Source organism: Sciurus vulgaris (assembly GCF_902686455.1).
Source record: "Sciurus vulgaris genome assembly, chromosome: 1".
NCBI classification, from domain to species: domain Eukaryota; kingdom Metazoa; phylum Chordata; class Mammalia; order Rodentia; family Sciuridae; genus Sciurus; species Sciurus vulgaris.
Window position 1 is genome coordinate 182,824,227 of NC_136461.1, and position 12,938 is coordinate 182,837,164.

General features: G+C 35.3%; 1 protein-coding gene across 6 annotated transcripts in view; it reads right to left on the reverse strand.

Annotated features, from left to right (window-relative positions):
- The window catches only part of SYBU (syntabulin), a 108,660-nt gene that overhangs the window by 43,041 nt on the left and 52,681 nt on the right, over positions 1-12,938 (reverse strand). For all 6 annotated transcript variants that reach the window (XM_079130930.1, XM_079130931.1, XM_079130934.1 and 3 more), the window contains one exon: positions 3,837-4,034. In XM_079130930.1, coding sequence (XP_078987056.1) covers positions 3,837-4,034 — 198 coding nt within the window. The remainder of the gene's footprint in view (positions 1-3,836; positions 4,035-12,938) is intronic.

Consider the following 12,938-nt stretch of genomic DNA (forward strand, 5'->3'; position numbering starts at 1 on the left):
CACATCACAATGAATTCCACCTTTAGGTATATCTATAAAGCACCAATTAAAAAAAATAAATAGAAGGAAGCCAATAGAGGATGAATATGTCAAAATGTACTCCATTACTATGTATAGTTAAAATGCACTGAAAAAAACATTAGAAATTCAACTATAAATCAAAATCACAGATGATGGCTCTGATTGTATAATTCAAATGAAGGTCCAGTTTTTAGTTACCTGTTTGGTTTTCAATCACATTTTTTCCTGTTTGAGCATCTAATAAATTATGTTCTGTAAACATGAAAAAAAAAACAAAAAAAAAAAAACCTAATCCCTTGCACAAAGTACACACTGTGTTTCCCATTTAAATTTTTATTGGATGCTTGCTTTATACAGACATGAAATTAGGCTCTGGAGATTCAGCCTTGAATGTATATATTGCTGAACTGTGGATAAAAGGAAAATAGGAAAACACAAAGCCATCACCCTACTGGACCATAGGAATGGTTTTCTTTACTCCTTGTTGGCAATTTTTAATTAAATCTGCATAGGTATGAAGTGATAGAAGCCAAAACGACAGAAGGCTCACCACCTGCAAGAAGTTTCCAGAAGGAGTTCCTGCCTGGCAGGAAGTGTTCGCTACTGTGTGCACCACAGGGCCCTGTTGGCAAGGCACAGGCTTGCTCATTGCTCAGCTCCCCTTTCCAAACCTTCCCAGCATCCTGTGACATATTTCCCTTCTCTTTCTGCATCACAGACCCTGTGATCATTATTAGCTCTTCATCTTACTGACCTCAGGGGCATTTCAATAACTCCTTTCTGAGGTGAACTGCAGTGCTCCAGAATCTAGAAAAGTGGGCCTAAAATTAGATAGGCTTTGGTTACTTAATGTTAAAGAATCCCTGAGCACATATATAAGAGTCACTAATTGCTTGCTATTTTAATAAATTGGTATTGGTTTTAATGAGTTGATTTATTTTTAAAAAGTGGAGCGCACATGGAGAGCTGGAGATCAGTCTTGGCTGAGGGGAGGGATGAGCTCGGGCCGGGAGGAGGCCATTTTAACCTACAGCATTATCTTCTTATGCTGTGAGAGATTATGTCTCTGTATTTTAGAAATGCAGAGTCAGTCAGGGGCCTCGCTTCCAGGATTTCCTCTCTTCATATTTATTAGATTGACAGGCCAAAAGTTCAAAGAAGTATAGGTCACTGTGCAGATTTTTCTCAAATACAAAGAGTTTACTGTAGAGAATTGAGTCCTGTTCATTGTAGCATCCTTTGGAATAAGGATGTGAGGAATTTTAGGTAACTAAGACACTCAGTGGATCCCTTTACCTTGTACAAGTAAATAAAAAGAACACCAGGTAAAGATTGCTTAGGTGACATTTATGCCTATGAGCAATTAAATCAGAAGCAATCAATAAAAGTTTTGCCTTAGGCTCTGCCTTTGGGCAAAAATCATTAAAACTAGGTTCAAAAATCTTAATAAATATACCTCTGAATTTAGTACATAATATTTTGTGCATATGGGCATTTCTTTTCCCCTGTACTATAGGCCCATAGTCCCCTGATGGAATTGCTCTATAAGAAGAGAGACTTGAGCTGGCACACTCCCTTTCTTGCCAAGGGATGCCCTCCTCTACATCACCATGCAAGGGCATTGACACATTTGGGCCCCTTGACCTTGATTCTCAGCCTCTAAAACTATAAGAAACATTTTTTTTCTTTCAACACTACCTGGTCTTAGGTATTCTGTTACAGCAACACAAAACAGACTAACACAAAGATTATAATAAAAAAAGATAGTAACAAGTATTAAGAAGGATGTCTAGAAACTAGAACCCACATGCATTGCTGGTGGAAGGTAAAATGGTTTAGCCATTTTGGAAAACATTTTGGCAGTTCCTTGAGAAATCACACATATAGTTACCATATGATCCAGGAATCTCATTCCTAAGTATATGCCCAAGAGAACTAAAAAAAGTTCATACAAAAGCTTGTATACCAAAGTTCACAGCACTATTATTCTTAACTGCTTAAAGGTAGAAATGACCCAAATGTCCATCAAATCATGAATGGATAAACAAATTGTGTTATACTATTACACTAAAGTAAGCTGTTTAAACAGGCGAAGCGGGAAGTACTAGTAGTGAGGGGATCCAGGGGGACTTTCAATATTCTTCACTCAATTTTTCTATAAACCTAAAATTATTTTTAAAAAAGGCTACTTCTAAATGTGGACTATCCATACAATGAAATACTGTTCAACCATGAAAATAAACAAGTACTGATACATATACCCTTGTTAACCTTAAAAACATTACAAGTGAAAGAAGCCAAACACAAAAAGCCATATTATGTATGACTCCATTTTTATGAGATGTTCAGAACAGTCAAATCCATCCAGACAGAGAGAAAGTTAGTGGTTGCCAGGGACAGGGTGGGGCAGGGCTGAGAATGGAGAGTGAACTGCTAATAGGCATGGAGTTAGATAATGGTGATGTCTGTACAATAGCTTTAATTGACTAAAGCCCACTAAATCTTATACTTGAAATAGGTGAATTTTATGATATGTGGATTATATCTCAATTTTTAAAAAAGACAGTTGAGCTGAGGGGGGCAAAAGTATGGCAGACTTGTTCCTTGGGTACACAAGATAATATTTTTATTTCTTGGCTATAATTACACAACATTCTTTGGCTCATTGTTTCTTAAATACTAAGGGGATCCCATATACTTTATAATACTCCTTTTCGTCTTTTATGTGCTGTCTCCCTTCCCCAATTGTGTATTAGGCTTTTCCTTTTTCATACTATTCCAAAGCAAAGGACAATTAGCAATTCACTTCTTTTTCATACAGTTTAAGTTTTTCTTTGAGATAAAATGACATTCTCTTTGGCGGACGAAAAGTAGGAGGAAGAATAATCCATTATGATATGCTGTGCACAGCAATTATTCAGGAAGCTCAAAAGCAGACAGATACAAACACCCAACAGAAAAGGACACAGGACAAAGCCTTGGCCACATCAAAGTAAAATCATCTGCAGCACCTTGTATAATAATGTCATCAAACAAAAGTTAAAAGGCAAATGTGGAATGGGGACTCCTGAAAGCCTCATCTTTTCAGTATAAACATATAGTGTAAATGTGGATGCTAAGGAAAAGAAAGTGACACAGAAGCTGTCTCCAAAAGTTCATATTAGCTCAGGTCCTCTTACTTTAAAGTTCTCGCTATATATCTGTTTGTTTCTGAGATACAAAACGTTTATTTATACATTGTAGATTCTGAAAATTAACCTCTTCCAATGCTTGTGGTATCACACTCATTGCAATATTTATCCTAATTTCACCTGATATCACTGAATATTTTGTAATTATTAAACATTTGCATATGTATAATATCATATTCATATTTAAATCTCTAAAAGAAAATAAAGCAGGTAAATTAGCAAGCATGCCCAGCTCTGTAGATTAGCATCAAGATAAATTGTTCTTTTCATAAATAGTAGTCACTCTGAAAGGCACCAATTTATTTTTATAATTTATAATCTTAGCTAGAATTGATCATATAATTTAAATATCTGTTAGATCATGCAGCTTATATTCCTTCAACTTGGTTCCTTTAATAGAAATCTCTTTATAGTAGAAATACAGGTCACTATACTTACTCAATTATTAACAACTATTACAAAAAAATATTCCACTCGACACCCTACCCCCTTTAAAAATATTTCTGGGTACTGGGTATGGGATTAGTGATTCCTGACTTGATATATAGATGTTCTGTTTCAAATGGCAAAATTGCTTCAGTCATATTATTACCCAGATAAAATATGAAGAGTTGGTCCACTTACCTGGCTTCACAAGGCCTGACTTTGATTCCTTTTTATATCGGGCTGACTGGATATTTCCCTCAACGACCATTCCAATGGTGCACTTCTTTCTGGTAAAGTCTTCATCACTTCCAGGGCAAAAGCCAATGGGGCTGTTCCCGGTATCTGAGGGTGTCTTCACTGGAGATACTGACTGGCTGCTAGGACAGCCTGTGTCATCTAGAGAACAGGGATCGATAAGTTCTTAATGAGGGCAGGAAATCAATGATGGCAGTGAGAAGCCATGTAGGGTTCCAGGCACACACATACACGCCTTGTGCATTCACACGTGCTTGGCTTAGGTGGGCCAGGTGAACTGCTGTGGATGACTCTCTTTGATGATTTCATTTTTCTTTGTCACTCACATTAACAAAGAAAATAAGGCAAAACATTAATAGGTTTCTTGATCACAAATATTTCTGTAACACAATGTGAAAACCTAAACATATGTCTGTTTGATATCCTTATTTAGTATAATTTTGGGTCCTATCTGTCCACACACTTTTGATGGAATTAGTAATGAAAAGTTCACCAGAACAACTCAGGGTCACTCTTCAGAGTTGCTTGTGTTAGGAAAATAAAGTTCCTCAAATATTATTGACCACACCTAATACTTGACTGCTTGGTTCACCAATTGGCTAATAGAGTTTGATAGTTAAGACTGCTGCCTTTGGAAGTTCAGGGAAGTGCAAAGAAGTGAGCCTGTTTTATCACATATACACCACCAAAAATATATCAACCAGATAGATTGTTGTCTGGAGTGAACTGGTAAATTGAAAATGATATTCAACTTAGACACAGTCCCTTAACTTTCAATTTACTGATTTTTATTTCCAGGCTCATTATTTTAAGTTAGTATGTGTGATATGAAGTGACCTGTGAAGATGCTTATTAGGCAAACAGGAAATTCATACTGCTGACTCCTATAAATCCTTTCCCTATTTAAGTATTTATGATGGTTCATTAATTCAATTATAATTGATGAGGAGGAAGATATTGTAATTTAAAGCCAAATTAGAATTACTTAAAAGTTTGCCTACTCAAACTGGTCAGTCTGGTAGATTTTTATTACTAAAAAATTATTATATGGAAATATTTTGATGCCCAGGCCAACTATGACAACTAATTAGACAAAAGAATGAATAAAGATATGTAACATTGATCATTTTTAGCACTATTAAATTTTTATGAATATAGAGAACCAAAATAATTCACCATCTATCAAAGACTATCTTTAGACTCAACAGAGGAATAATGACAGAAACAGAACTAGACCTGAATAAAATATACTCATTGCCTGACTTAAGCCTCGAATCCATCTGAAAAGGAATTGCCATTGCTTCATTTTTGGCTTTTATTTCATTTTTTTATTATGAAATATCCCAGTTCCTGGAACAAAGTGAACTTGGCACTAGTCAAATGATTCATTTCTTTCCATGTCTTTTTTTTTTTTTTTAACTTTTGGGCATATTAATATTCATAGGACCTCCCCAGACTGTTTCTGGAATCAATATGTTTGGTACTTGGCTCGTGCCTCCTGCCTTTGCTGCTCCTTTAAACACACTACGTCCTTCCTGGACCCCCAAAGAAACAACTGCCTACATGGAATGATGAGACCTTCCAGGCTACTCTTGCTCAGCTATTTCATCACTTACTGTGGCGGCCTTTCCCTTAGATTTGCATGTCCCCAACTTCAACCCAAAGACACCTGAATTCCTCTCTAGCTGTGCAAAGTTGCTAATTACTCAGCCAGACTCAGCACTCTTACAAGGCTCAAACAGGTCTGCACATCACCTCACAGACACTCTCTGGATTCCTATCCCAAAGCAGATAAACTCAAATCAATGACATCTAGTCATTTAAAATTACCAATTGCCTTTAAAATTATTTCTTTATGAATCAGTTCCATAAATTACTTATTTTGAAAGAGAGAGGGCCCAAATAAATAAAAATCTGAGATTCAGAATGTCTAACTTAAAAAGCCATTTTTATTGAAAACCCTCAGATTTTAAAGGGACAAAATTAAACAATTTCCAGTTCTAAGAAACAATATTGAGAAATGCTATCAAAATAATGCTTTCAATAAAGAGAAAGCAATGTGTTTTGTTTGGTTCTATAAACAGTTTGATGGAATTAAATAAGAAAGAATATGTACTTGTCATGTTTTCAGTACCAGTAATTTTAGAATTAAGTGCTACGGTCTGGATAAAAATTGAGAGTTGAAATTATTTAGAGTGGTGGCAGTGTGAGAAGGGCAGTAGCAATTTTTCACCTGGAGTGTGTGCCTCACCTGTTATGGGTGTTTACAGTCTGTATTTCGGGGACAGGGAATGAGAACATAATACCTAAATAAATCTTGAACTATGGGTATTTCTTAAAGCACTTGAATCACTACATAAACTACATAAACATTTCTTTCTTTTTTCTTCTTGGTAACAGGGATTGAACGTAGGGGCATTTAACCACTGAATCACAAACCTTTTTATTTTGAGACAGGGTCTTGATAAGTGGCTTAGGGCCTTGCTAAATTGCTGAGGCTGGCTTTGAATGTGTGATCTACCTGCTTCGAGCTCCCCCTGGGACTACATTAACATTTCTTAACTCTTTATTATTGTGCTTCATATTGTGGGAGAAACAATAGTAATGTAAGAAAGGGTCTTTCATTGGCTCAACAAATATGTATCAGGTTCTGGTACCAAAACAGCCCACAGGTATTATACCCTGTCCTCATCCAGACGCATCTTATGCAAAGTCAAAAAGAGTTGGTATATATCACTATCAGTGTACAGTTCTTAGAAAACTGGCAAGTCTATTAACCAAAAATATCAGTGAGTTCTCAGAGTACCTTGAGATGTCCGCCTATGCTGTCTATGGGATCACACAATCAGAGGAATCTAGTTCAGAAAGGGCACAGTCAATAACTTAGTTCCTATGACAGAAGACACACTTTGCATAAAAATAAGACCCCAGCACAGGCAAAGAGGTACATGTGCCAGAGTCATCTGGTCACCTGTGGCACCTGAAGGGTTTTACTCTGTGCATCACCAAAGAAATGGTTATATTGTCAATAATTCTCTTTCGGGGTTCCTTCCCTGGTCTCCCTCCCCAACTCTCCTTCTTCACCACATAGGTGGGTGCTCACTACCAGTTCAGATGATCATACTATTACTTTTCAAAATTCGATGTAAATATTCACAGCTCATATTTACATCAAGAATCTAAGAACAGGGAAGTAAAGCTGATATTGTTTGGTTGTTCAGATCTAATCTCACCATGTGCTGCACTACATGTATTAAAGAGATGGAGTTATTAAACCTGCTTCAGTTCAACTCTCTGAGTGTGCCTTCTGTTTCCTGTTGCAACCCTGACATACACTTGGCCTGTGGAATCTACAGATTTGTGAACACGATATTTATAAGTCTAGCTTTTATATGTTAATATAAAAATTTATCAATGACAAAAATTTCTGTTATGATAGAAATGATAGAACTATTTCTGGGAAGGCAATGGCGGAAATCCTGAATGGCCTGTCCAAAAAGAATAGAATGTTTCACATTTCCGAGAGAATGCCTGAGGAAGGTAAGAACTTTCCACCTGGTTATGTTGTGAGGGAAGCTTTGCTCCAAGATTGTTCAGGAAGAGGATATGAAGACTCTTGGTCTACTGGAGGGGGAAGAATTTAACATCCCCTTTCCGTAGGATCCTTACGTAGTTGAGCTTCCACATTTCTTTCTCTATTATTCATGGAAGTATAACTATTAAAAAGAAACAGGACCACTTTACATGTTGTGCAAAGGGAGACTCATTTGTAAATATGGAATAATTTCCCTCTGGTGTCAAATATTTCAACTCCCACTTAGATGGGTCCTGAATGGTCCCTTGTGGAACTCAGGTAAAAGTAACTTCATCAAGGCAATACCTAAAGATCACTTTCCACAGTGAAGGAAACTAATTTACATTTTGGCTTCGACTGATATTCAGAAACAGGCTATGTTGTTATTCTTCTTAACTTTCTTGGACTCTATGAACACACAGAATTAAGAGTGGGTAGAAAGAATACTTACAGATCTAGGAACCTCAAGAATATGTGGTCTGTCTAAAGTGCTGTAAAAAATATACTACAGAGTAGTTTCTACATTGTTATTAAGAAATATAAGTTCCCAAGGCCTATAAGGACAGAAGGGAGAAACAATCAACTCTTATGATCCTATGGATATTGTTAAACATTGATTTTTTTTAAATCATTTTTCTGTCTTTACCTTACAAGCTTTTTGAGAACATGAGAAATAGCTCAAATTGTTAATTATTATTAATTAAAAGAATTATTAGCAATTCTGAAAATATGTGTCTAAGTACTTTTTGAACTAATTTAAATCTTATTTTAAATGTGCTAAAGGAACTTGCTAAATGAAAAGAACTTGAACATCTTCTGTTGAGCTTATAAAAATTTTAACTTCATTTTACTATTATAAAATTAACACATTGTGAGGAAATCTGGAGTGCAGAAGAGTACTAAGAAGTAATTAAAACAATAAATACTATTTTCCTATAATTGTGTTTCCCAGAAAACATTGAACAATTTAGCATACTTCATTAGACTTTTCTGAATGATGAATATAGTTTATTTGCCTGCTTGCTTTTTGTTTTATCAAAATTTCAACATATATTATAGACAATTTCATTACCTTATCATTGAATAATCCTTGTTAGGAACTTGTTAAGTTAGTACGAAAGAAGCTAACACAAGGAACCAGCACAAAGGGGTCCCCATTAACCGAAGATGGAATAATTTGAGCATGAAAAAAACATTAATGCAGATGACTGATAACCATAGACATATTAAAAGATCTATTGATTCATCTTCACACAAAAGTATAAAAATAAAATGAGAAAGGCCCTCTTCACTCCCCAAATTCCCAATCCCCTGGAAATCATTGGAAGTGACACTTTATATGGAAAATTATCAATTAAAAGGAAAAATTAGCATATATCTTGATTGCAAAATGTGTTTCTATACAACTAGATTTCATTGAATGTAACTGAAATCTTCCATTGGTTTTGGAAAGTTCTGTGCAGAAGCATTCTGGTTAATAAAAGGAGATACAATAATACAAATAAAAAGTTACTACTTTGCAACCTCTAATGAAGTAATTAATTTAGGTAACAAACACAATTAGACAAAAGGCTAATCAAGAGCTTACAGTGTAGGGATCAGGCCTTACCCACATGTACCCACCAAATATTAGCATCACCATCAGGGGGACAATCTGATGGGATGTGAGAGGAAACCTACAGAACTCCTAATGAAGTATTCTCGCCACAAAAAAAAAAAAAAAAAATTGATCCCTAATCTAATCAAGGCTTTAAAGCTAAAGCCCATCTTACGAAAGACATGGAAAATAATGAGCTAAACGGGGCTGGAAAACTGCAGCCTTCAGGTCAAGGCCAGAGGCTGCCAGCTTGTGCAAATAAAACGTTGGAACACAGTCACGCCCAGTCCTCTTTATTGTCCATGGTGGCTTTTCTAGCAACAATGGCAGAACTGAATAATTGCTAGAGGCTGTGTGGCCAGTGGAATTGAAAATATTTACTATCTGCCCTTTTGCAGAAAAAGTTTGTTGAGCTCTGGGTTAAAATATCAGGAGGAAGGACTCAGACATTACTGAGACAATTAAGGATATTTCAATGTTCTCTACCATAGGGAGGACTTACATTAATTATATTAGTAATTACAAAGGCACTGTAATTGTATAAGAAAACATGGTTTTTGTTTTGTTTTTCTGCTGCAGTGCTGGGGACTGAACCAGGACCTTGTAAATAGTAGGCAAGCCCTATGCCACTGAACTACATCCCCAGACTGTGTATTTATTTTATGTTGATGTATATAAGTAGACATGAAATGACATGATGTCTGGAGGTTTGCTTCAAAATACTTCAGCAAAAGATACAAAAAGGAGAGATGTAGTAAATATAGGATATAGTAAATATCCTATTATTTAGCAATATCTCCTTATGATTTATTCTGGCTAAAGTGGAATAAGCACACAGAATTCATTGTACTATTCTGATTTCTTAATATATCTTAAATAGTTTCAAAATATTTTATTTAATTTCCTGAAAATGTTATTTTAAATAAGTATCTATTTAAAATAGATATGAGCATAGGATTTTAAAGATCAATTCCATCTCACAGGGTACTGTAGTCTTCTATTTTTCTTGCTGTTACTAAAAGTGGTTTAATAACATTTAATACATACATCTTTGGTTCAATTTTTGTTTAGCTCATAGAATGCATGTCTAGTAGAATTTCTAAACCTTTTAAGGAGTTTGAAACAATGATAGTCCTATTATTGTATGAGAGCACTCCATCTATTAAATTCCTGCCAGTAATAAATATTATTTTATTTTTACTTTTTCAAGTTAATAATTAAATGGATTTTTGTTGCTCTAATTTGAAAGTCTTTAATTATGAATGAATCTGAATGTCTTTCATGTTTGTTGATCTTTTTTTAACTTATTTTCTCAATTGTCCTTAGGTTAGTTTTCTATTTGGATAATCAGGCTTTCTTAATGATGTATATGAAATCCTTTGTCATATTTCACATAGTTTGCTGTCAGGTTTTAACCTATTAAGATTGCCCAAAGTGTGTGCACATGTGAGTGGATGTGTATTCTAAAATTTCCTCAACAAATGTGCTTAACAAATATGCTATCAAACACATTTGGTGGAAATCTTGATGACCTAATTAAATTTCCTTGCACCAAATATATATAAGAATAAAACACCCGGTTACAGAGAGTGCAAACAGAATACTACTTAAAAGTTCAAGAAGCATCTCTACACCTCCTGGTTCCCTTTTGAATTTAGATCTCAGAGTCCACTGGTTTTCCAAAATGTTGAACTGAACAATTCCAGAAGACATGCTTAAAAATAACATAAGGCACAAGAAAATGTGGTTTTGTGCCATAATGTCTTGAAATATTCAGTTATGGTTTGATGCTGTTCAGTGTTCAGTTGCATAATTTAAGGGAAAAATCATTGCTATTTTAAGAAAACATTACTTTGAACTATATGGAAGTGTAGTTTATTCTCATGATTAAAAGCAGTATTTATTGACTATCCATTCATTCAGTAAATATTTATTAAGTACTATGTACCAGGTGCTGCTGTAACTATTATTCTTACTGTTTCAGATACTGGCATTTTTAAAGACAGTTTGATGGAGACAGATAAAATGTCAAAAGTTAAATGTGGTCATGCAAAATTCTTACAACACGCCCTTCACATGCACTGAAAGGATTTAGGTGAGGTAAGAAAATTAACATTTATTAAGTACCCATCATGTGGTCAGCACACTAGTTTTTATCATGCAATTTTAACAATGTGTTACAGTTGAGAAAAATTGAGGCTCAGGGAGGTTAAGCATTTCATGGGCACACTGCTACTAAGTAATTGACTCAGGACTCAAACTCAAGTTTGTATGACAAAGTGCCTGTTTTTTTAGCTAGCTGTTTTTCATTTTTTGTCTACTTGTGTTTATTCCAAGAGGAAACATCAGCAATTCTGAGAATGCCCAAATTAAAAACAGACAAAGAAAGCTGTTAGAAAAAAGCCATCCCATAATAAGCAGACCACAAAAATTTAAGGGCAAGAAACTCTCTGTTTAGAGTTCCTGCCTCAACACATGTAGCCATATGTACAGAACACATACTTTTGCATTCTAGGTTTTCAAAAGTAAATTTGAACTTTCTATTCCTCCACCAAATTTTAGCATCTTTTCATAGTGAGAAGTCACAAGTCTACAAGGCTCTACACTAATTTAGCTTCAGAATTATACAATATGTTACTAGCCAGTGGCCAATATTTAGGTATAAGAATTTCATCCACCCATTAATCCATCCACCGACCCACTTATTCTTTTTCACAAATTATTACTGATTTCCTATTGTGTGCCAGGTATTATTCTATGTATGAGAGATGTAATGATGATCAAGACTCAGATCCTTTTCCTCAAGGAGTTTTAGTGATGTGGAGAGAGCTAAAACAATCAAGTAGAGAATTTTATAAAGAAGGCATTTTAGATTTTGATGTACTGTTAATGAAACAAACTGGGTGATGTTACGTAGACCAAACAGATGGGAGGTAGGAAAGACTTCATTAGGTAAGTTGTCATGGAAAGCTCCTAGTTGAGACCAAAAATATAAAAATTAAAATTAAAATTAAGTTAAAAAGTAGATAATCAGGGAAAATTCCAGGCAAAAGGAAAAACAAGTACAAAAAGCTCTGAGATAGGACCAAGTATGGTAGATGGAAGAAACTGAAGGGAGGCTGATGAGGACAGAATGATTGATAGGGAGGTCGAAGAGGCAAAAGCCCACACATGTACAGGACTATAGGCTAGGAATCATTAAGTGCAATGGAAGCCATAGTGTGCATTAAACACAAGACAACAAAAATGTGTTCTCTGCTCTGTTTTTAAATACTTAACACAAGTCTTAACTAATTTAATCTAATATCCCTTTGAGACAGGAACTATTATCATTCAGACTTGCAGGAGGCATATAAAACTAGCACTAGGGTTTAAGCTACCTCCCCAAGTTTGTAATCAGTGAAGGAAGAGTCATATGAATCCAGAGAGGTTAACTTTGGTGCCTCCACCTTAACTATTATGCTGTGTGACCCCTTTGGGAATGAAAGGGCAGTAGCAAATCAACCCATCTGGCCACCATCACAGTACAACTGAGAAGTGAAGAGTGGTTTGACTAGAAAAGAAGATGAATTTGAGATATTTTGGGAAAATAATTTAAAGCATTTATTCATGACAATGAAGAACAGGAAGGAAATCTGGAGTTTTTTTTTCCTTAAACAAGGGGATATAGGGTGGTCATTTCTGGTTGAACAGAAATGGATTTATGAATATGTAGGAGGCGAAATCAAGAATTGTGGTTTTGTTATGGGAATTTTGAGGCACTAATTAAACATGAAACTGGAGGAATCAAGTAACACTTGGATAAGTGAACACAAAGCTCAGGGGCGGGTCAAGAGCATACCACCCTACAGGCGCAGGATATGAAGATACAGAG